The sequence below is a fragment of the Monodelphis domestica genome, chromosome 7 (assembly GCF_027887165.1).
Source record: "Monodelphis domestica isolate mMonDom1 chromosome 7, mMonDom1.pri, whole genome shotgun sequence".
Lineage (NCBI taxonomy): Eukaryota > Metazoa > Chordata > Mammalia > Didelphimorphia > Didelphidae > Monodelphis > Monodelphis domestica.
Window position 1 is genome coordinate 257,798,464 of NC_077233.1, and position 24,680 is coordinate 257,823,143.

Below are 24,680 nucleotides of genomic sequence, written 5' to 3' on the forward strand. Positions count from 1 at the left end.
GGAAAAACTTCCTAACATGTAGAGCCATCCAAAAGTAGAATCAACAACCTCTGAAAGTAACATGTTCTCCCTCAACAGAAGTCTTTAAAAGCAGAGGCAATGGTGTTCTTTCTCAGCTATGGGATGGTCTAGATGGCCACCAAAATCCCTTTTAGCTCTGAAATTTTGTGATTCTGTGTGACCTCAGTGGGGGAGGTATTTCAGCTTCAGCTTCAGTATTTAACCTTCTAGTGAATAGTCTGAATTTAATTTATTTAAGTATTGATTGATTTGATCTTATTGATGATCAAGAGACTCTGCAAAGTCTTCTCCAGCATCACAATTCAAAAGCATCAATTCTGTGGCCCTCAGCTTTCTTTATAGTCCAATTCTCACAGTCATACATTGCCACTAGAAAAACCATAGCTTTAACTATACAATGTCTACATATGTCATTCTAAATCTCAAGGTATTGTATAAATGCATGCTATTCATTGACAATTAAGTGATAATAATGTATTGGTTTTTAATGGTCTCAGATTTTTCCATGAAATAAGTGTGGAAATTGTTCTAAATTGCCTCTAATATGCCTTCTTACCTAATGGTCTGCAATTCTTTGGTTTATTCCTCCATTTTCTCAAAGCACTGATTCAGTGCACTCAAAATCTAAAACTGGCTGGCCCCAAATTATGCAAGGCACAATGCTAGGTGCAAGAAGAGACACAAGAAGAATAAAATTCAATCCTTGGGTTTATAGAGATTACAGTCTTCTAGGTAATGAGAATACTTTCCATTGGTCTTAGTCATGATGTTTTCTCTTGGACAAAATGGAGCTCAGGACCAAACCCAGATCCAGACACTGCTTCATGTGCAAAATAAATATTTAGTTAACTATGAATAGTTTATATACTTTGTAGGTTGCCCTAAGATTCCCAGAATTCTCCTCTCCTGCCCTACCACTTCTTATCTGTGCATAAACCACTTAAACTTTCTGAGTTTCAGTCTCCTTAAATCCATAAAGAAAAATCTAAATTACCTCTAAGGTACCTTTCTGCTACAACTCTAATTATCTTTCTTGCCCACCACCAGTGACAATCTAGGTGGCACAGAGCTTACATGCACATTTCTAAATTTTATTATCTCCTTTGAGATAAAAAATTATCCAGGGGCCCATTGATTAGTTACTGCTGTCAATCACCAAATCAATGATGCAGAGATAGTTATCTGCAGTTTTATTATGCTCAGAGCACAGGCCCATCTGTAAGGGGGGAGGTAAGGGGGAAGGCTGGAGAGCTCAGAGCATCAGCTTCCTCAGTCTTATATAGCATGTGAATATGTGAGCAGCATAGAAAAATGGAATTTTACAGAAAACAGGATGGGAAGATAAGGGTATGCATATCTGAAAACAAGTAACAGAAGGCAGAATATAAGGGCACCTGCCAGCTTGTCAGCACAGGAGCTTTGGCTTCCTTCCTGTCCTTGATTCTGCAGATGTTGTGACCCTCAAGCTTCCAAGAACAAAGTCTAGAAGTTCAAAATAGAGACTAAATCTTCATAAAGCTTAGTGGCGGCAAAAAGTCTGAGCCAAACTTTCTTTCCCAACACAGTCTTTCTCTTGTCACTGTAGCAACAAAAGGCCTGAACCAGAAATCCTCTTGCCACACCTTATTAGGAACATAAACAAAAATATTAATATATTCACTTGCATTTTTCTTCGTGTGGTCCTACATTAATTGAGATTATTCTCAATTCTCATATAATTTAATGGGCAGATATGTATCTTCACCTATAAAATGAGAGCAGTAATAGTTACACTGACTACTTCACAGAATTGCTGGGAGAATCAAATGAGATCATGCACATTAGCTTTGCAATACATACTTTTGTATAAACCATAAAATGAGCTGTAACCTAATCAATGGCAGTATTCCAAGACTGTGTTGGAGCCAGTTCATACCAACTCAAGATAGCTGATTATTAAACTTTCAGTGCAAGTCTCAGAATTAGGAATACTATTGAGGTTCTTTTGTCATTGTTATTGATTGTCTAAATTTTAAAAAGTGATGGAGTATAACCATGGAAAAATATTTTAAATGAATAATTTTTTAAAGTGATGGAGAAATATTAATAAAGTAGACTACATTTGAAGGTATTGTGGGTATTTTTTTGCCAGGAGGGGTAAAGCAAAGAGACAGTTATTAAACATTTTAGTATGCCCCTCTCAAATGATGTAGATTGCAACTCTTCCATTCTTTTCCATCCTTTACACCTTTTGTCCATGTTCTTTCATAAATTATTCTCTGAAGTGATGGGAATTTCCCTCAATTTCTCCGGGTATACTAGAATACCAATGGAGCACAGAGGCAGCCCATCATTCTCACCACATGACCCATCATTGTCCCTCATACGTTTTTTCAATTACATCATTTACACTGTTTTTACTTAGTCATCACTTATTTTTAATGTTACCATCTGCCCAAATCCACCACTTGTCTCTTTACTGCCCTTACAAACATTTTAAAACTCTTACCTAGTTACCCCCCCATTCATCTTTTTAATCTTAACTTCCATCTTGAAATTAATACTAAGTGCCAAGGCAGAAGAGTGGGAGGGTCTGGGCAATGGAAGGAGGTTAAGTGATTTGACCAGGATCACCTAGCTAGGAAAGTGTCTGAGGTCAAATTTGAACCCAGGACCTCCCATCTCCAAACCTGGTTGTCCATCTAATGAGCCACTCCACTGCCCTGCCCTTACAAGCATTACAGATGCTGGATATACATTTGTAACCTTTTGGAGCTGATGTCATGAAAACGAACCTTTCCACGAAACTTTCCTTCTTGTTACTACTAAGTTTCAAACCAGAGGACTGAGGGCACATTCAGCTTTCATTCTCTAGTATAGGCAGTAGAGAGGTAAACTGTAAAACAGTGTTTCCATTTTAATTGTTACTTATGATTATTATGATCACACTCAGGTTGGAGAAACAATTGGTATTAGTGAAGAAATTATGGGCCTCACCATCTTGGCTGCTGGGACTTCTATCCCTGACCTCATTACCAGTGTCATAGTGGCACGGAAGGGACTTGGGGATATGGCAGTGTCCAGCTCTGTTGGGAGCAACATCTTTGACATCACAGTGGGGTAAGTAGAAACCATACTGTTGAATTTATAAGAGAACAACTTTGCCTTATTTGCAGTCTCCAAATATTATAGCAAAAAAGTAACTTTTTAGAACCAAAAAGTCTTCACAGCAAACATTTTCTACTTTCAGTTCTATTAAATAGGGTATTTAAGTCCTTATGTGGTTTATACATTTAAGGAATCTCGTGGAGAAATTTTACTTACCAAAAAAAGTTACAAACTCCTACATGGATGTTTGTCGAATGATGGGGACTCAAGTGTATATGAGGTATTTTTGCAATTTCACTATATTCTTTTCACCCTGACCCCAGAGACCACTGGAGTTTGAATCATAAAAAGAATGAGGTTTGGATTCAGCACAAATATCCATTCACACTCAGCAAAAAAAAAAAAAAAAAAGATCTGGCATGGGCAAAGCTGCCATTTATATAAACATCATTATCAATAGTTCTAAGGCTATTCAAAGTCTGGAGAATTATAGGTCATGGCCCACTTGTGTGACCTATAGTTCTCATTATAATGATTTTATATGGAGGGACCTGGTGGAAAAGAACAATTTTCTTTCTTATATAGTTTTTCTTATAAGAAGTTAAAAGGTTATCATGTCAATAGTGCTAAGTTCTCCTCTAACTGCCAAATCCTTAGAATTCTGTCCGTTGTCCTTCATTTTTCTTAGGGTTCTTTTCTCCTACCGTATCTTCTGCAATAGAGTTCATAGAGAATGCTATTAAAAGTCCAAAAGTACCACACTGTAATGAGCAGAGCTCTCAGGGAAAAAACTGTTCACCAACATGTCTGTTTCCTTACTCATTTTTAGCTTGGCACAGATTGATATGGTCAGCTAGGTGGAACAGTAGCGAGAATGCTGGGTCTGGAGTCAGAAAGACTCATCTTCCTCAGTTCAAATCTGGCCTCAGACACTTACTAGCTCTGTGATCCTGGAAAAGTCAACTCTGAATGCCTCAATTTCCTCCTCTGGAAAGTGAGCTAGAGAAGGAAATTCCAAACCACTCTAGTAACTTTGCCAAGAAAACCTTAAATGCAGTCATGAAAAGTTGGACGTGACTGAAGGATGACTAAAGCACAGGTTGATATACAAAACAAGCTTTTAAATCCATCTCTATTTGCATTCTATAATTTAACTTCCATTTCCCCTCCCCCCCAACCAGTTCTTTTTGTACCTTCTATGATGGTCACTGAGAAACTAATGTCTGGACCCTAACTAGTCAGTAAATAAGCATTTATTGGGCACCTTCTATGGGGCAAACACTAGATGCTGCACTTGCAATACAAAGAAACAGTAAATATAGTCCTTACTCTCAAGAAGATCACAGCCTAATGGGAGAGACAAAATGCAAAAAACTATGTACAAATAAACTGTATATGACCTTGGTCATCCATCAAAACTGCTATCATAGAAACTACCTAAAATCAAACTGAATAGCTTCCTAGGGAGTCTCCCCACAACTTTTCCTAAATTATATTATCCCTTTTTAGAAGCATAGCCCAAGACAGAAATCTAAGTAATGGTGGCACCTCTTGGCCAATGTTGTTCAACCTTAATGGGGGTTTTGGTAATAATATTTGTTTTCCTCAATTAGATGAAAAAATAAATTTTAACCTTCATTTTTTTTAAGTTTGAACCAAATTCTCACTCTTCCTCTTTCTCCCCTTCCCATTCCCTGAGAGAGCAAGCAACCTGATATAGATACTATATGTGTAATAGTGTAAACTATCTTTCCACATTAGTTCTTTTGTGAAACAGAACTATAACAAACAAAAGAAAATTAAGAAATAAAGTGAAATATAGTGTGTCTGGGTCTGCTTTCAAATTCCATCAGTTCTTTCTCTGGAGGTAGAGGCATCTTTTACTTAATGTTCTAAGGGGTTTTTTATCCCAATTTTTTTTTATAGAAACCAACAATTCTCATCTTAGTATAGTGAGAAAACCCCTGAATTTGTAAATAGAGGATGTAGAATTGAATCCCAGCTCTGTTAAATGTGTGACCCTGAGGCACGGTCTTCAGTCACTTAACTATTCCAGGGCCTCATTTTTCTCCATTATAAAATAAAGGAGTTAGACAAGATAAGTTATGTGGTCCTTTCCAAGTACATTATTCTATGTTCTACATTCTAAGATTTCTTCTGAGGTCAGATCCTATGATTCGGTGTTCCTTTCACCATTCATTTCCTGTCTACCAAATTGACCTTTATTGTATTATAATGTTAATTATCTTTTCTTGTTAACAGACCTGATCCTCCCATGTGTTCCTTCTTGAGAGCAGATAACATTTTAAAACTTCTTTTTATCTCCTCACAGCACATAGCATGGCAATTTACCCATAGTCTGAATTCATTCAATATAAATGAATGAATGAATGAACCTAGCTCATCTTTTTTTTTTCATTTTTCAGCCATTTTTTCCGTTTTCCCGACTCTGTGACCCTATTTGAGGTTTTCCTAGTAGATCCTAGTAGATACTGGTTTCCTAGTAGATACTAGGATGGTTTGCCATTTCCCCTCCAGCTTATTTCACAGATGAGGAACTAAGGCAAACTGGGTTAAGTGGCTTGCCCAGGGTTACCCAGCTAATAAGTGTCTGAGGCCAGACTTGAACTCAGGAAGATGAATCTTCCTAATGCCAGGTCCAAGACTAACAAATTTGATGGATTCAGATCTGATTAGGTGGTGTAAGGGTTAAAATAGGGGTTTGACAAAAATAAAAGAGCAGCTTTTAACAGTTTTATTAAAATAGAGATAGGAAATAATATAGTAAAGGATGGAAATATAAGAGGTAAAGAAAGAACATTTCCTAATGTCTATACTAGTTATCCAATAACCAGCTATAAGTACTACCTAAAACTGCCTATATCTACCTATAACTGCCTATAACTACTGCTAATAACAACCACCGCACAAAGTTCCAACCCAACCCAGCCCAATCAAAACCAGTCCAATCAGTGTTTAATCTAACCCCAATTGGGTCTGTCAATGAAGACCAACCACCTCCCAAAAAAGTTCAAGAAAGGAAAAAAACTAACATCCCAAACCAAAAACCATAAACCCAAAAGCCAAAAAGCCCTCTAAAGGCTAAAGCCAAAAGCCCTTTAAAAGCTAAAGCCAAAAGCCCTCTAATGGCTAAAGCCAAAAAGCCCTATTAGTAAACTCAGGCTCTCCTTTTATATTCCAGCAACTAAACGCCAACCACCAACTCAACACACTCCCACCAGCCAACTTTCCAAAACTACCAGCACCTGTCAATAACTGACTCCCCCCCCAACTCACACTGACCCCTTTTATAACCTTTTTCTACCTCACCTCCTGTCTCTATGGTTCCTCCTTCCTGTCTCTCTGGTTTCTACTTCCTGTCACTGTGGGCTGGTTAATCCCTACACATCTCTATGGTAAAAGGACCTCCAGGTCCTCTGTTAAATTAAAAAAGTAATAAAGAATTCCTTTTTACAGTGGCCAAACTCAAAGAGCAGTAATTAATGGTTCAAGGCCAATGGTAGGTCTCGAATAGCATGCCCAAGGACTTTTAACTTTTAGCTTTGCCCTATATTATTTAATATGTTCTATCAATGACTTAAATAAAGAATAAATGGCATGCTCATCAAATGTCCAAATGACTCAAAATCCAGAGGAGTAGCACAGAGAATGGCAAGTCAGTACCAAAAAGTATCTTGCCAAGCCAGAGCCAGGGTGAGACAAACTCAAAAAACAAATAGAGAGGAGCATATTAGAAAACCACAAATTATCATCATCTATGTTGTATAGCATATATATTCATTTTGTTAAACATTACCCAATTACATTTTAATCTAGCTCATGTCTTGGGGTTTTTGGGTCCCTCTATAGCAGCAGAATATGAATCTGGCACCTCCAGACTTAGTCTCTAAAGATGAACAAAAATGGGGATAAATGTAAAGTCTTCCATGTAAGTAAAAAAAAAAATCATCTCCACATGTATAAAACAAAAGATGCATGGAGAGAGAACTGGAGGTTTTTGTGGGATAATACAATATGATTCAGCAGTGTTATGAAGCAAACAGAAAGACTGCCACTATCAGGGAGGTGCTTAGCAGTCCTATTGCACACTTTTCTCATTAGACCCATCTGGAATATTCTGTTCATGTCTGGATGCCACACTCTAAGAAGGACATTGATAATCTGAAGTTTCCAGAGGAGGGCATCCAAGCTGGCTCAGCCTTGAATCATAATTCAACATTGGTTCAACCACAGTATTTGAGGGCTAGTGGAAAGAACTTGCCCATGGAGCCTAGATGGCTATCTTCAAATATTTGAAAGGCTAATGTGGAGGAAGGATTAGATTTGTTCTTTTTGGTTCTATAGTATCTAAGCAGAGGAACAACAGGCAGAAGTTGTAAAGAGGTTAGATTAAGGTTAATGCCAGCAAAAATTTCCTAACAATTAGGACTATCCAAAAATGGAATAGCCCAGTCCCCCAAAGGACTACCAATCAGTTTTATTGTAGTGGGGGTTCCTTTTGTATATGAATTGAAAACTATATGACCCTCAAAGTCCTTTCCAAATCTTAAATTGTGTAATGCCTTGAAACCCCATCCCTTATATCCAGGAGAATCCCAGGATCTAACTTAGAACTAAATAGTGATTCGCATCTGCTAATCACTATAAACCAAATAATATCTTATCCACATAGCTTTGGAGGCCATTTCTGATTGCATCCCTAAAACAGTATGGAAGTTGCCTTAGATTTAGCCAGTAGTGGGGGAGAAGGGAGGAATCTTCTAGGGTGTGGAGGATCTTCAAGATATGGGGGGGGGGGGGGGGCAGCTAGGTAGTTCAGTGGATTGACCAGGGCCAGAGATGGGAGGTCCTAGGTTCAAATCTGGCCTCAGACACTTCCCAGCTGTGTGACCCTGGGCAAGTCACTTAACCCCCATTGCCTAACCCTTACCATTCTTCTGCCTTGGAACCAATACACAGTATTGATTCCAAGATGGAAGGTAAGGGTTAAAAAAAAAGATATGAGGGCCTGATGTAGGTCAGCCTCATTTCAAATGGTTTAATGGGGAGCTGCCTAAGTGTCCATGGATGCCATAAAGGTTCAAATACCTCATTAGGAAATACATTTTAGGATAAATATCCTTCCCAGTTCTCCGGGCTAGTCTGGTTTAATAGACTATCTGACATTGACCAGGAAATCAGCCTTTGTTGTTTATCCCCACCATATATTCCCTCACTAGAATCCTCCACACTATTAAACTTCTATTAGTTTCCATCAACAGAATAATTTTTTCATATTTTTACAGCAGCTATCAGATGATGGACTATGACTATTGTATCAATTTTTATGTCACCATTCAGTGCCTAAAACAGTTTGATTTATGTACAGTAGGTGCTTAATCAATATTTGGATGAATAAATGAATGGATGAAAAATGCTACTCTAAAGGTAGTACAATACTTTAATAAAAATAATAATTCACACATAGAATACATTAAGGTCTACAAGGTCTATCTTCACAACATAATAAGGTAGGTAGTGCAAGTATTAGTATTTATTCTTTTTTTTTACAGATGAAGACACTAAGGTAAGTGACAATAAGCTAGCAAGTGCTGCAGACAATATTTAAAACCAGGTCTTGAGTTCTAGTGCAAAATGTTTTTTAATAGACCATAATGCCTCTCCAGTGTTTCTCTTTTCCCCCATCACTCATTTCCCAAGCTCCGTCCTCTTTGATGGTGGATAGTTGACCATGCTGAATTCCGATGCTGCCTCAGACTCCTCCCATTTTTAGAAATTCACTTTTCATTGACTTCAGTCCCTTCAGGACTGGTCCAGTGTTTTCTCAACTGAATTTCTGCCTCTCCCAAGCCCTACTCAGATTCAGTCACAAGCTTGAAAGTATGTACTCATAAAGGATGTTCATTGTGGCAACAATCTCTTTGCATTTTCCTAGGACAGAGTCACATAAAAACTTAAGCTTAGAAAATATAACTAGTTCCACTCCAGAAAAAGAACTGTTGGAGTCATCTTTCACATCACAGTGTTCAGATTTTATTTTGGGGTTTTGGTTACCTATGAGTTTGCTCTAATAACAATGACCAATATGGATGTATGTTTTGTATGACAATAAAAAGAAATTTTAAAATTAAAAAATACATTGCTAGTTTTAAATGAAATCCATAAGTCACTTCCCATTGTGATGGAGAATGGCTTCATTACTCATCTATAGAAATTTTTTTTCCTTTAGGATCCCTAATCCCACCTCCCTGCCTCAAATCGTTGTACTGCTTAAAAGGAAACTGAGGCAGCCTTTTCCCTCCAGCAAAATACTATTTTATTAAGAGTGATGTGTTAATAAAATGGCTCTTTCTAGCATCCTCAATAAAACTAGGGATCTAGATGTTACAGAAAACCCCATTTTTATTTAAATGCAGGAAAGGAGGGGGAATCAGGTTACTTGGGGAGCCTTCTGATTGGCTACAACTAGGGAAAATGTATTGGTCTTCAGATGTGACTGATCATGACCCTCTCTGATAATTATAAAATGTTAATTTCTTTAGGGATCTCAAATACCTCTAATTACCTTGGATAGAAAATCAGAGCCATCCCAATCTGAACTACTCAGTTAGTTATCCCCCTGGAAGGACCAAACCACCCCATGTTTGTTTATTTTTTTACTAAGAGAGATGAGGGAAGGACTGTCCCTTGGGAAGGCGATCTGCCTAACCTGGTTTCTATTTACAGGTAAACATAATAGGGATCCCAGTTTAAAGTGGTTAGTAAGCAAATGCAAGGTGAGAGGAGAGTGTCTAGGAGTGATCATGTTATTCAACTACACCTTTAGTTCTGGATAATTCAGACTAGGAGAGAGCATTTTGGAACTAAACTGAGAAATGAGGTTTGACAAAATGGAAAGTAGGATAAATTCCAGAATAGAATCAAGAATTAAATGATACAGCATAATTTTAATTTCCTCACTCTCCAATCAAAAAGGAACAAAACTGTTTCCTTCTCTGACTTTTAACTCAATTCCATGACAGAAAACCAAAACAGACATCCCCTTCCAGTGACAGCTTATAAAACTCGTCATTTCTTTTAAATGTCTCTTAGAACATATTTGATCACTAGTTGCCTCTCTCCTTCCCTACCTTCTTGTCTCTGCTTCTGTTTCCTCCTAGACTCCCACTGCCCTGGCTCTTATATGCCACTATTCACAGATTCCAGCCAGTGACGGTCAGCAGCAATGGTCTCTTCTGTGCCATCGTTCTCCTCTTCATCATGCTGCTCTTTGTCATCATCTCCATCGCTCTCTGCAAATGGAGGATGAACAAAATCCTGGGATTTACCATGTTTGGTCTGTACTTTGGATTCCTGGTAGTCAGTGTCCTCCTAGAGGACAGAATTATCATGTGCCCTGTCTCAATATAGCTGGAAAAGCCATTTCTTAAATAAATAATTGAGACAGCAACAGAAGGTCCCCTATCCCTATCCTCTCTCAGCCCAGATCCTCTAACCCCCTAAAGAAGAGGCAGCTAGCACACAGTCCTATATTTTTGTAAAGCTTATCTCCTTGGCTTAAGGAGGGATGAATTCCAAGTTCACTTCATGTGCTGCTGCCAACGTCATTGACTGTTACAGCCACACAGAAGAGACAAGGGTGGTCATTTGTGGCCACTCTCCACTCGCCACTGACAGGTAGTACTCCTCGCTGGTCGGAGGTACATAAAGTTATAACAACATGAGCTATAATGTCAGCTATATGTATACATATATACATATATATATATATACATATACAAACCAACTGTTTCTATGTATTGCACCTCTCTTTCCATACATATATATTAATGTATGCTTATATACACACAAAGGAAGAAGAAATATATATATATATACGTATAAATATGTATCATTTCAGGGATAGCTCTAGTATCTGTTTAGTACCTATTTGAGGAGAGGTACCACCTTTCAGTCTGGCTTTGTTGGAAAGCATCATCCAGTAGAATTAGGGCTGGACAAAGGAAGGATTGCCTTCCCTAGAACCAGACTCTTGAAATGGAAAGGTTTTGGAAACTTGGAATTGCTCAGTGGAGAGCACCGATGTTGTATTTCATAAAGATTGCACCACCCTGTAGGTGCCCCCCAAAGCTCCTACAAACTGGACTGAGAAGTCAGAAAAGCCAGTCTGCATGGGCAGTGAGTCTGGAACCCACAAGGTTCCTCAGACCACTTAGCTGTAAAACCCAAACCAACCTTTCGGAGAGGGGAATGAAAAGGAAGGTTCTCCTCATATCACTCCAGCATGCAAGTAGACTATATGACTGCTAAATCAACTAGCTTTATTCCTAAAACAGCAAGACTATATAAACTGTACCCCTGTCGTTCTAATGCTCCTGCCATCATTATCATCATGAAAAGAAAAAAAATATATTTGAGCTGTGATTGTTATCTCGACCACTTTTCTGGTACCCTCAGATCTCTACCTAGTTTCAAGAAGTGAAGCTTTATGGGATGAATTATCATCCTGAGAGAGATCTCTTTGGGCACAAAGTTCCATTAAAATCCTTTAAGTGTGAGAATAGATAACTTTAGGGCCCAGAAAAGTCCTCTCATAGAGATATAGCATCAGGAGATAAATACAGATTAGGGGTAGAGCTGTGTGGAGATACTTGAGAAAATAGTATCAAAGTTTAGCATCATCCTACAGTGACGTGTCTCTGCCTTCTGAGTTACTCTGTGCTGGGCCAAATGTAGGGCTTGTTTCAGATCAGAATTTGGTTAAAGGTCATGCATGTCCCTGTTTCTGCATTTTCTAAGCATCAGAGCAACCCATGATGCCCCACTGGCATGCACCCTACTTGTAAAGAAGATAGATTGCTAAGGGCTACACATGACAATTTCTCCATGCTCTTTCTGGAGCTGATTGCTCTAAGGCTCTTGTCACGTGTATTTTCTCTATGTCACACAGGCAACCCATCATATTTCATTCAATACCTATCCATCTCTAATCTATTCCTGGTGTGATTCTGCATCTTTTTATTAGAGCAGAGAAAAAAGCTAACCAACACGGTTAACTCACCCCCAAAAAAGACAATTGGCAAACAAGAAAAGCAAGTGTTTAATATCTTCAGAATTGTAATTGCAACAAAAGAAATTTTTAAAAATCTGAATTTAGGGTACCCCAATATTCTTTCTTCATCCTATTGGGTCTCTCTATTGGATAGATATCGCGCTCTATATGTCATGTCATATAATTGGGGAATCACATAGCCATTGGAGCTCATTACGTTGTATCACTGGTATCAACAGTTTTTTGTTGTTGAAATGTATACAAGGTCTACTGATAAGACAGAGGAGAGGAGAGCCACTAATCCCAAATCGATGTTAGTACTCCACAGTAACTACCCAGCATTCGAATAGGCTCCTCACTGACAGGCAGTTCCTGACAAAACTATCATAAAAAAAAATAAGAAAATTCACGCTCCTAAATTAGGATTCCTACCACAAAAATGAAGAATAAAATAGAAACCACAGTGCGAGGTACCCCAAACAAGTATAAACGGGGCCCTCCACATGAGCTGACTTTCACCTATCTTCCATATCACTATCTACCCTCAATTGGCTCCTTTCATGCATGCCTTTCTAAGGTGCTTGATTCTAAAATATGCCACGTGGTTTAGAAAAGACTGACTTCAGCTGATGATAAACATTCCCATAAACTCAACCAGGGACCAAAAGTCATGGTTCCCTAGAAGGAGTTTTTCTGTAATGACAGTATGCTGCAGTAATTAGAGAGTCAGCATTGGAGTCGATAAAACCTGGATTCAACTCCTTCTTGAAATATATGCTAACTCTGCGACCATGGAAAAATCATGTAAGCCCTTAGCGCCGCTTGGCCATTCTCTAGGGCCATAAATGGCAAACACAGCTACAAACCCACACTGGTCAAGGGCTGATAATTTCCACAATGAGGCAATTGAGTGGCCTCATAGAAAGAGTACTTGAAGTTTGAATATTCTCTCAGACACTACCTAGCTAGCTGTATGACCCAGAGCAAGTCCCTTAGCTTTTCTGAGCCTCATTTTCCTCATCCATATAATTAAGGAATTGGACTTCATGGTCCATAAGGTCCTCCTCCTAGCTCTAAATCTATGATCCTCCAAAATTACAAAAAAGGCACGCGTGTGCACGCACACACACACACACACACACACACACACACACACACACACACACCAATCCATAGGCATACACACATGGATTAGAGTCCCCAGAATAAATCATTGATACCTGAATGGAAGAGGGAGAAGACTAGGGGAGGAGAGGGAAGAATGATAACCTAGACACATGACTTAATGATTATAGGGAACTCCCTCCATTAATTCAACAACAACTTAGTTATAACGTAGAGTCTTAGAGGACTACCTGAAACACTAGGAAATAGTCACAAAGTCACAAAGCTAGTATATATTCCAGGCAGGACTTGAACTCATAACATCCTGACACCTTTCTAACCTTCTAACTAGACCATACTGAGTCCTCTGTGTCCATATATTTGGGGTTATATATATATATACATATATGTGTGTGTACTTTTTCTGTAGGCTATACAACTATACATTCTCTTCTTGCTCTTTCACCCTATTCTTTTGGGCCTCATGAGTGAAATCTGATTACCTCTATCCACATAGTTAAGGAAGCATTAAATGCAATAGTGGGTTATTTGTTTTTACCCCACAGAATATTGGATCCCTCACAGATTCAATTTATTGGGGGAAAGTATTTAGATGATTGACTAATCCTTACATGAGCAGTAGGTCTCTTCCAAAAGTTACAGGAGAAATAAAAATAGCTAGCATTCATATACCACTTTAATGCTTGCAAAGCACTTTATAAATATGATCTCATTTGATCTTCTCAACAACCCTGAAAGATAGGTACTATTAACTCCATTTTACAGATGGGGAAACTGAGGTTAAATGGCATGCCCAGGGTCACAAAACTAATGGATGTCTGAAGGTGGATTTGAAGTCAGATCTTCCTGATTCTGGGTTCAGTGCTCTCTCCACAATGCCACCTAGATGCCCCTCAGAAACTTCATGCTTTGGATCCCCCTTGATTACCACTTATTAATTCACTCAAACTCCCATCTCTCATTCAAGGTTGTAGATTTAAAAGTAGAAGAGACCTTGGAAGCCAGTAATTCAATCCCCTCATTTTTCACCTAAGGAAACTGAGGTCCAGGATTATAAAGTGAATTACCAAAGGCCACTGAGGTGATGCAATAGAGGTGGTACTTGAACCAACAGTCTCTGACTCCACAACCAAGGCTCTTTCCATTGTCTCACCAACTCACTATTGGAAACTAGCCCAGGCAACCTCCTACCTCTTATTGCTGTGGGTTCTTCCCTTCTCCTATTTATATGTTCTTCCTTCACCTTAGCCCCCTCTCTACACAAGAGCTTCCTAGAGTGATGTCCCAGGGTCCTGATTTTGCTCTCTGGTTCAGAAGAGGACCCTCACGTGCATGCTTGCTGTATATCCCATCTTCTAAATGTTGAAAAGTGGATGGGAAAAAGGAGATTCATGCATCAAAACTGAAATGGAGTCTGCAATAAGAAATATAGTAACTAGATCCTTAGAGAGGAAAAACGAGAGTTCTGAATCTAATCCCCTTTAATCTACCTGTCTATGTATGCATCTGTCTGCCTGTGAATCTTTGTATGTTTCCCATTGCCCCTACAGCTTGCATAGGCTGTAAAATACAGCATACACAATACTCTCTACACACTCATATTTCCATCTTACTGCCACTAATGGCAGTTGTAATTGTACAGAACAGGGACAGCCATCATCAAGACATTTCAGAGAAGTACAGTAGGCATGCCTATGATTTTATAGACAAGCATGTATATTTAGGCCATCTCCATCAAGTCCTGTGTTCACTATTATGATCACCACATTATACAGCCTAAGGAGAATAGCTATATGATGACTAGCCTCAATTCCATAAAGATCCAGTTTTAGCTACTCCTTATTTCTCATTGAATTTGCTCAATAGCCATTCTTTGGCACGTGGGGGTGGGAGGGTGGGAGGGGAGAATGATATATATATATATATATTGCTACTTTAGAAACAAAAAGTGTTCTGTCATAGCAATCGGGTAGGGAAGTATTTTCATAGAGAATAATATTGAGCCATCAAATATATATCTTTGCATCTGGCTGCTCTTGTCAAAGCAGCTGTTCATTAACTAAAGTAGAAAGTGGATTGAACCAATGCATTGATTGATTAGAAAACCTGAACAGATTTCGGGAAAACTAAGAAATTGCCTTTTATTACATGGCTGATTGATTGTAAGTCGACAAAAATCGATAGAATTTTCATTTCTATGCTCTAAGCCTATTCCTGACCAGTGAGCAGCTAAGGAAACTGTCGGCCCAGCTCTTCTCATGACTAAGCCAAAGAGAGCTTTGACATATGCGTGAGATCCTATTTTTTCAGAAATCACAAAGAAAATGATGAATGTGTTGAATAAAATGCTTTCACTGAACACTGGGGGCAGTTGGTATTTCATTTAGTCTGCATGCCCTGTGTGCATGAATTTCTCCTACAAATGCCCAGGAGGGCCAACCATGCATGAAATAGGAGAAATTACCTGCTCAAGGTTTGGCATCTCATTCTTGCTACGTGTGTGCAACTTTGATTTAACTTGTTGTTTTCATAGGCTCAACTCAAAGGTCAAGCAGTAGTAACCTCAGAGGACACTTAGTCTATCACTATAATTTCAGGGCAGGACCACTCCTAAATCAAGCCAAGCCAAGCCAAGCCAGCCATATATATCCTTTTCAAAAAGATTCCCAGCAAGAAAATTCTACAGTCTCTCCCATTCTGGGGCCAGAACCTAAATTCTTCATGCCACAACTCAAGTCTCTTTGCCCTTTATTCTGTCTTGAGAAATGATGAAGAATAGTGAGACCATTTTCTATCATTGCCCTTAATGAATTTTTAAGTCAAAACTATATCACTCTTCATCCTCCCTTCCTTCATATTTAATCTTCCTAGTTTCTTTAGCCTTTATTCCTGAGCCTAGATCTAGGACAAAGAAATTAGGTACCTGATTCAAAGTTTGAAAATTACTCACAACCACCTCCATACCATGTGAGCTGTCCCTATTGAGTATTCAACTTATCACAAAATAAATGGATATAAGCATTAGAGAATAGAATGGTGAAGAGGTGGACTTTTAAATGTTTTAATTCAAACATTTTTAAATGCACCTCATTGCACATTAACTGTCCATTTTTCCTAATTAACCCTGGCTCCATCTAGACCTTTTTCTTTTTTTATCATTTTATAGTTTTTCTTAGACTTTTCAGAATCTTCCATGCTTCAGGATTTACCCATTGTTTCAGAAAATTGCACTCTATTCCTATTATTGCTATTATAGTGCTCAGCACAGTGGGGTCTTGCATGTAGAGCTGAATAAATGTCTGTGAAATTGAATTGAAGTGATTGAATTGAATTGTGCTGAAATTTCCTTAAAACAAAATTCAATACAAGGTGGGGCATGTTGAGCCTCATTTGATAAAATTCAATTAGGAAAATACCAAAATAACTTTGTCATGCTCCAAATATAGGAGGTGTTTGATAAACATTTGTTGACTTGATTTTCTGGTTCCATGGCATTAACTCTAACTGTAGCATGGTAACAAAGCCTAAGAGTAGTCAAAATAATAGGAATTTCCATTCATTCAATTAATATTTGTTGAGTTCCTACTAGGCTGATGATTACATGCATATGAAACCTTATAAGTCAGAGGATGCAGTGAAAGAAGGCTGGAACCATTTGGGGACCCCACAAGATGCTTCAGGGGCATTTCAGCTTTGCCATTTCAACAAGCAAGAAAACAAAGATGACTGTTTGCATTAAATCTTATCACTTTTTTAATATAATCTGTTGTTTTCATAGATTCAACTCAAATGTCAGACAACTGTAAACTCAGAGGGCATCTAGTCCATCACTATAATTTCAGGGCATTAATTTCAGAGTGTTCATGATGCCACTATTGTGGTTGGGTTGATATGAATCATATGCTGGTTGATGAGGGTGAGGTCATGAAAAGAATAGAAAATGACTCTTGGTTCAACAGAAGATCAGCAATTGGTTCTTGTATCCTGCCACATTATTCTTTTTTCAATTAAAATGTTGTGACAAAGCTTTACAATGAAATTCAATTTTAAAAAACTACCAACAAATGTAAAGCAGAAGATTTTACTTTTAATGATGCAATGAAAAGAGAATGGGAGGGAAGGAAAAACAAATCTCCCAACACACTAATTCTATAGATATTAAGATATAAACACATGTATATTGCTATATGGATTTGGGATTTCCATATAGTTTGGATAAATCCTAAATTCTTTCCATTATTAGAAGAAATCAGAGGAATGCAAATGCCTTTGAGGTTTTTAATTATTTGTAATATTGAACTTTATATTACTCCATGAGACATAGCTGTCTTAATTGAAGCCATAAAAATACCAATAATTCAAATATTCAGGTGTTTTGAATGTAGGTGTTCAATTAAATAATCTATCAGTTACTTGTTTCATAGTAAATGTTGTAAACTAAGATATGTCTTTTCTGTTGTTTTTTAATGCTTTTAACTACAGTATAACGGCAATTAAAACATATCCCATTTTTGGAGAACTCTATATGAAAATCAACTTACAAAATAGAAAAAATCAGAGATGATTCTTCACTTTACCAAAGCATTTTTAATTGTTACAAAAGAAACCATTGCCCAGTTCCTTTAAATCACACATTCTCTTAAAGGTTTTGAGATTTTTCAATTAAAAAAATTCAACTTAATCCATGATCTTTCAAGCAAGGTATAAGAGTATGAGTAAAGGAATGGGCAAATTACCAAACATAGAGAAACATGTGAAAAGATCTATGTTTACATCAGCAGGAGTCTCCTTTCCACTGATGTAGATCATACCCCTTCCATGCCTTAGAGGTGTTCTTTCTGAGCTACTGTTGCCAACGTAATAATCGTTGTTATTATTACCTGGTAACCAGTGCTTTGGTGATGAACCTCTCCAATCTTAACTAAACAGGTCCTACAACCATAGAAAGAGGATCCATCACCCAGACCATACTTAAAGCCTTTCCAGTTTGGTAAAGAAACTGTCAAATCTTATGTCCTCTGGCATGGTCTTCAAGAACCCAGGGTTCACCTTCATGCCATGATGAGGCATCAGATTGAAATTTTTGCCAAGGAAATTTAAAGTAATAAATCTATCCATATATTGATGTAGTTTAAGTCTAAAAAGTTCCTTTATATAAAATGGCAAATAGTCATTTTGATTTATCACTGTCTCTTGGTGTCTAATATTAGTTGGGTATTGTCTAGGTGGCATAATGGGTAAAGTACAGGACTTGGAATCAGGAAGGCCTGAGTTTGAACCGACACAGACATTTACAAGCTATGTGATCCTGGGCAAGGCACTTAAATTCTCTCAGCTTCAGTTTTCTCATCTATGGAATGGGGATAATAATTGCTTCTACCTCACAAGGTAGCTGTGAGGATCAAATTATATATAAATATATTCACTCACACACTTAGGTATAATTAAATCTTTGCAAACCTCCAAAAATACTATATAAATATTAACTCTTATTTATGGACCTTACTTATGAGTACATGATTACAAGCTGATTTCTAAGAAAATATACTACTGACATCCCCCTAAATGCCAGGTGTGTGATGAATTGTACTGGATATGATTAATTATGAGTGATAGAATATTAAAGTTTAGACTATCCTCCCACTCATCCCAGACACATGAACCCCCATATTATCCCAACAAAGAAAAAAAGTATTTTGTGTTAACCAAAAATACCCATTTCACAGAACAAAGAATTTGAATTGGAGGGTATTTCAGCCATGAACTATTCTAGTCCAATGAATAGCCCAAAGGAATGCCCACTCTGTAATATACCCAATAAGTGATCATGCAGCCTCCACATTAAAAGCTCCGAAGAGAGGGAAGTCACCACCTGTCTAGTCTAGACAGCCCATTCCACTTTTGGACAGTGTGAATTGTTAGCAAGTTTTTCCTAAATTTGAATCTTTTCTTCTTCCACATATTATTCCTGGTTCTGACCTCTGAGGCCAATAAAAACCTACCTCATCACATCTTTTTTATGTAATTCTTTAGTAACAATCCCCGTATAAATTGGCCTCATTTTCCAGAATTCTCTACCACAACTCAGTATGGAAATCTTCCATAAGACCAGAGGTAAATGTGACTAAATAGTTACCTTCCTTTTTGAATGTTTATATTAATTGAGGAGTTGGTTGAATTTAAAAGGTAAGAAGAGGGAGATGAGGAATATTTCAACCAACAATTTTTCTCTATTGAGAGCTATCTTATGGCATGAAGAACAGTTCTGTCTTAAACAGGTAAACCCTTCAATTATTAGTATCCGTCTCCTAACTAGACCCTGCAAACAAGCCTAAGATAGGTATGTATGGCTGATTATCACTCCCGCTACTAGACATTAAAGCTTTAGGCTCAAACTACTTTGTTTCTTAAAGCAGCCAAACCCATCAAATAGTCACCAAAAACAAAGCAAAAAGTACCTTCCTGCTTAACAGATTTCCTTAAATGTAAGCAAGGTAGTAGGATGCTACCATTGCTCTGTGGAGAAAGTACAAATTAATAAATATTTATAAATTGAAAAAAATTAGGAAGGAAGGAAGGAAGGAAGGAAGGAAGGAAGGAAGGAAGGAAGGAAGGAAGGAAGGAAGGAAGGAAGGAAGGAAGGAAGGAAGGAAGGAAGGAAGGAAGGAAGGAAGGAAGGAAGGAAGGAAGGATTTCCAACAATGATCCAGATCTGGAAGGGAGATGTCTTCTAGATCTGTCATTTTACAAACATGAGGAAACTCTTGATGTGAAAATACCCTTCATTGACGCAGATGAGCAACTTGACCATAACTTAATGTCTTAAACATTTGCCTGGAGACTGAGAAGTTTACTGTGTTGTCCCTGGTCTCACAATATGTGTCAGAAGCAAGACTTGATCCCAAGTCTTCCTGACTCCATAGCTGGCCCTCTAGCCTCTGCATCATAATGCTTGGATTTATTGGCCTGTTGATTGGCTAGCTTAGGGTACATTAGGAATAACAAGTTGCCATTTTTATAAAGGTCCTTTTTACAATTCTTCATGTTTAATTTCTCTGCTTTTATTTTTTAAAAGTTTTGATCTGTCTTTTCCCTCAAGTGACAGTTCTTGTCATTGGTCCGTTGATGTAATTAATTTGATGCAGTCCTTAATTTATGTTCCTTGCCTACATGTTAGCATTGATCATTATTCACTGGAAGATAATCTGTCAAAATCACTGTATTTGTTCTCTACAAATATGAATCTGTACATAGGATGAAAGCTATACTCATTTGTATATAAGCCACTTGAAATACTGTGTTTCTGTCCCATGTTTCACTCTAATACAGGGAATTTCACTGTGTTCCTGTTACATTTTTCACACTAATGTATCACCCACCTGTGTGTTACTACTCCTGATTCATATACAGGCCACTTTATGCAACTAAGTCTTCTAAATGTGAAATAATAATAATAAAAATACTAAAGTGATTTGTTCAGTTCCTTCTTCCGCATGATCTGTACATGATGTTTCAGGAGCTTTGTGTCTCCACTCCCTGGGAAGTGGGAGAGAAGTGAGCAGCCAGGAAACCCAAGGTCTCTGGATCCATCACTCATCAAAGATTCACTAGGGGCTCTTGGGCCAAATATCAGCAGTCAGCATCCAAAGAGTCATGTATTCCAAAGACTTGACCTCTGGGGCAGCTTATCAGCAAACCATTTTTTCATCTCTCCCAGTCAACTCTACTGCTAGGATGCTTCATGATAAAGAGACACCAAACATTTGCAGCTTTTGGCCCAGACTAATGGAATGATGGATCTAGTACACAGGATTCTTGCTTTGCAACTTGAAGCATTTTCCCCTTACATTTTCCCCCTTCTACAAAAGTATAATAAAATTCCCTTATTTAAAAAAAAATGCTAGAACTAGCAGGAAGCTAGGTGTTTCAGTGTATTGAGAGTCAGGCCTAGAATTGGGAGATCCTGGATTCAAATCTGGCCTCAAACACATCCTAGCTGGGTCAACCCTAGGCAAGTCACATAATACCTATTGCCTAACCCTTACCACTCTTCTGCCTTGGAACCAATACTTAGAATTGATTCTGGAATGGCAGGTAAGGGCTAAAAAAAAAATACTAGAACTAGGATAGACCCAAAAGTAGTTATTAATGAGTCAATGGCAAGTTGAACAATGACTAGAATCTATGATTAGAAAAGAATGGGTTTGGTCATGTGATAGGAGCCAGGGATGGAGTGGAGAGGATTAGTATCCCACTTCAAATTAATACCTTCAAATTAAAAAAAGAAAAAAAAACAGAGGAATTTCCTTACTATGTTGGCTAGATCTTTTTTTGGTGAATCTACTGAAGAACACAGATACAAGTCGCCTAAGATGAGAAGGCATGGATAGGGTTGTGTCTGTGATGGTAGAGAAAATATCTCCATCACTGACATCACAACTCCATTGAACTATTGAAGATGTCATCTTGGTAGGAAGTCTCTAAGAGGCAGCCACAGGCTTCTGGGTCTGGCCCTGTTCTGGGCAATATTTTTGTCAATAATGTAGGAGAAGGCAGAGGTAGCATGACGTGCTTTTCAGCATATGATATAAAACTGGGAAGGATAACAAGCACCCCGGGTGATAAAATCAGGATTCAAAAAGATGGGAGCAAATGAGAACAGACTGAATCTAAGATAATATTTAGTATGGATAAATGTAGAGTCCTATGTTTATATTCCAAAAAAATTAACTGTATAAGTACAAGATAGGGGAAAGTATGAGTAAACATTAGATTCTATGAAACAATATATAAAGGTCTGAGTGACCTGCCCGCCCAATATGATACACAAGTATGGCATAACAATCAAAAAATTTCATCTTGGATTCAGTGAACAGTGTGACAGTGTTTAATACACAGAAGGTTAGAATCCCTCTGTACTGTATCTGCCTTCATCAGACCAGTCTGAAATATTGTGTCCATTTATGGGTATCACATTTTAGGGAAAATATTGAAAAGCTGGATGTGATAGAACCAGTATTCCTCCATTTCCTCAAAAGAGAGATTCATTTTCCCTAAAAGGTAATAAAGACTTTCCTGAAACTTGATTGGTCCCTGCCTCCCTTAAAAGAAATTCTTGGTCACCCAAGTACACAAAAGTACCACCCACATGTTTTCAATGTCCCTCCAATTTGAGGTGAGATGGAAATTTATTCTAATCTAGTCCTGGGAAGATGGATTCCTATAGCAACTGGCTCCCCAATTGAGATCTACAAGGGTGTGAAGTTCCCAAAGGAAATGTATGCACACATAGTAGGCACTTCATAATTGTTTTTTAATTGATTGATTGTATAAATATAGCCCCCCCAGTCTATAAAACTCTATAATCACCCCAACTTGGGAACAATTAGATCCCACTTTCTAAGTAGAGCCCTACCAGAATGGCTTTAGACTGTAGTTATGGGTTCTCCCCTACCACGTGGCTATTCAATTCAATTGGTGACATTGAGCAAGAGTTTGGGACAGTTCTGGCTTGATTAATGACAGTTGTCAGTACAAATAACACTCGGGAAATGGAGAGGAGGAGTCATAGGACCCACCATCCTGCTCGGGGGACAGAGGGCAATGACACCATCTCCTGGTGGGAGTTTTGGATGTGGCTCCTGAAACATGAGGCCAGGTCATAGGAAAACTAGTAAAATTGTAAGAAAAATTAGCATCACAGACCTAGGGGCCCTTCAGCCCCACCTAATCCTGAGGAACACTCTAAAGTCCTTACCCCATCTGTATCATTCAGAGGGAGGAAGGGGTATTTATTATGGGTTCTTAGGAGTCATATATATGCAGACACTTGCAGCAGCCTGATTGCATGTTACTATGGATAGAGTCAAACTGAACCTTGAATTATCCCATAAAGTTAAGAACAAATATCATCAAGTCCCTCCAAGCAGAGAAGAGGGTGGAAGAGGCTGTAGGAGGGGAAGATATTTCTTTTCAACTGATGAAGAATGATGAAGTACTTTGTTATATCATCTCCCTTTACAACAACCCTGTTGTTGTTTGTGAGAAAGGCAGATGGCACTTGCCAGCTTAGAGTGGGCTGAATAAAGTCATGAGAACCATCGCGGCATCTCTTTTAGACCTTGATAATGTTGTAATGCAAATACCTCAGGTCCAGAATAAGCAGTGGCATGGAGTTATCAACTTTACCGATGCTTGTTTCTCTTTTCCTATAACTTTGATTAGTTAGAAGATTTCTTTCACCTCAGAAGAAATCCAAGATACCTTCTTCATCTTTCCCCAGGGTTATATGAACTCTCCCTTATACTACCACAGTATAGTGGGCCACAATATGGAAGAATCCCTTCTTCTTGAGGGTGCAGATATGTACCACTACATTAATGGCATAATATTGACTAGGCCAGATAAATCTGGGGTAACAGAGATCATAGATTATGGTGACCCATATGAAGGACAAAAGGTGGAAAATCAATCCTAAGAAAATCCTGGATTTGATAAAAACTGCTGGAAAAATTGGAAGACAATGTGGAAGAGATCAGGTTTGGATCAACATCTCACACCCTACACCAAGATAAACTCATAATGGGTGAATGACCTGAACATAAAAAAGGAAACTATAAGTAATTTAGGTGAACACTGAATAGTATACATGTCAGACCTTTTGGAAAGGAAAGATTTTAAAACAAAGCAAGACTTAGAAAAAAAATCACAAAATGTAAAATCAATAATTTTGATTACATCAAATTAAAATATTTTGTACAGACAAAACCAATGTAACCAAAATTAGAAGGGAAGCAGCAAATTGGGAAACAATCTTCATAACAAAAACCTCTGACAAAGGTCTAATTATTCAAATTTACAAAGAGCTAAATCAATTGTACAAAAACATCAAGCCATTCTCTAATTGATAAATGAGCAAGGGACACAAATAGACAATTTTCAGTCAAAGAAATCAAAACCATTAATAAGCACATCAAAAATTGTTCTAAATCTCTTATAATAAGAGAGATATAAATCAAAACAACTCTGAGGTATCACCTCACACCTAACAGATCGCCTAACATGACAGCTATGGAAAGTAATCAATGTTGGAGAGGATGTGGAAAAGTCAGGACTTTAATTCATTGCTGGTGGAGTTGTGAATTGAACCAACCATTCTGGAGGGCAATTTGGAACTATGCCCAAAGGGCAATAAAAGACTGTCTGCCCTTTGATCCAGCCACAGCACTGCTGGATTTATACCCCAAAGAGATAATAAGGGAAAACACTTGTACAAAAATATTCAAAGCTGCACTCTTTGTGGTGACAAAAAAAAATGGAAAATGAGGGGATGCCCTTCAATTGGGGAATGGCTGAACAAATTGTGGTATATGTT

General features: G+C 38.0%; 1 protein-coding gene across 6 annotated transcripts in view; it reads left to right on the plus strand.

Moving 5' to 3' along the window:
• Nucleotides 1-20,777, plus strand: part of SLC24A2 (solute carrier family 24 member 2) — a 341,425-nt gene extending 320,648 nt beyond the window's left edge. For all 6 annotated transcript variants that reach the window (XM_056806669.1, XM_056806671.1, XM_007498057.3 and 3 more), the window contains 2 exons: nt 2,954-3,120; nt 10,290-20,777. In XM_056806669.1, the coding sequence (XP_056662647.1) occupies nt 2,954-3,120; nt 10,290-10,539 (417 nt within the window). In that variant the 3' untranslated portion in view covers nt 10,540-20,777. The remainder of the gene's footprint in view (nt 1-2,953; nt 3,121-10,289) is intronic.
• Nucleotides 20,778-24,680: the final 3,903 nt, after the last annotated feature.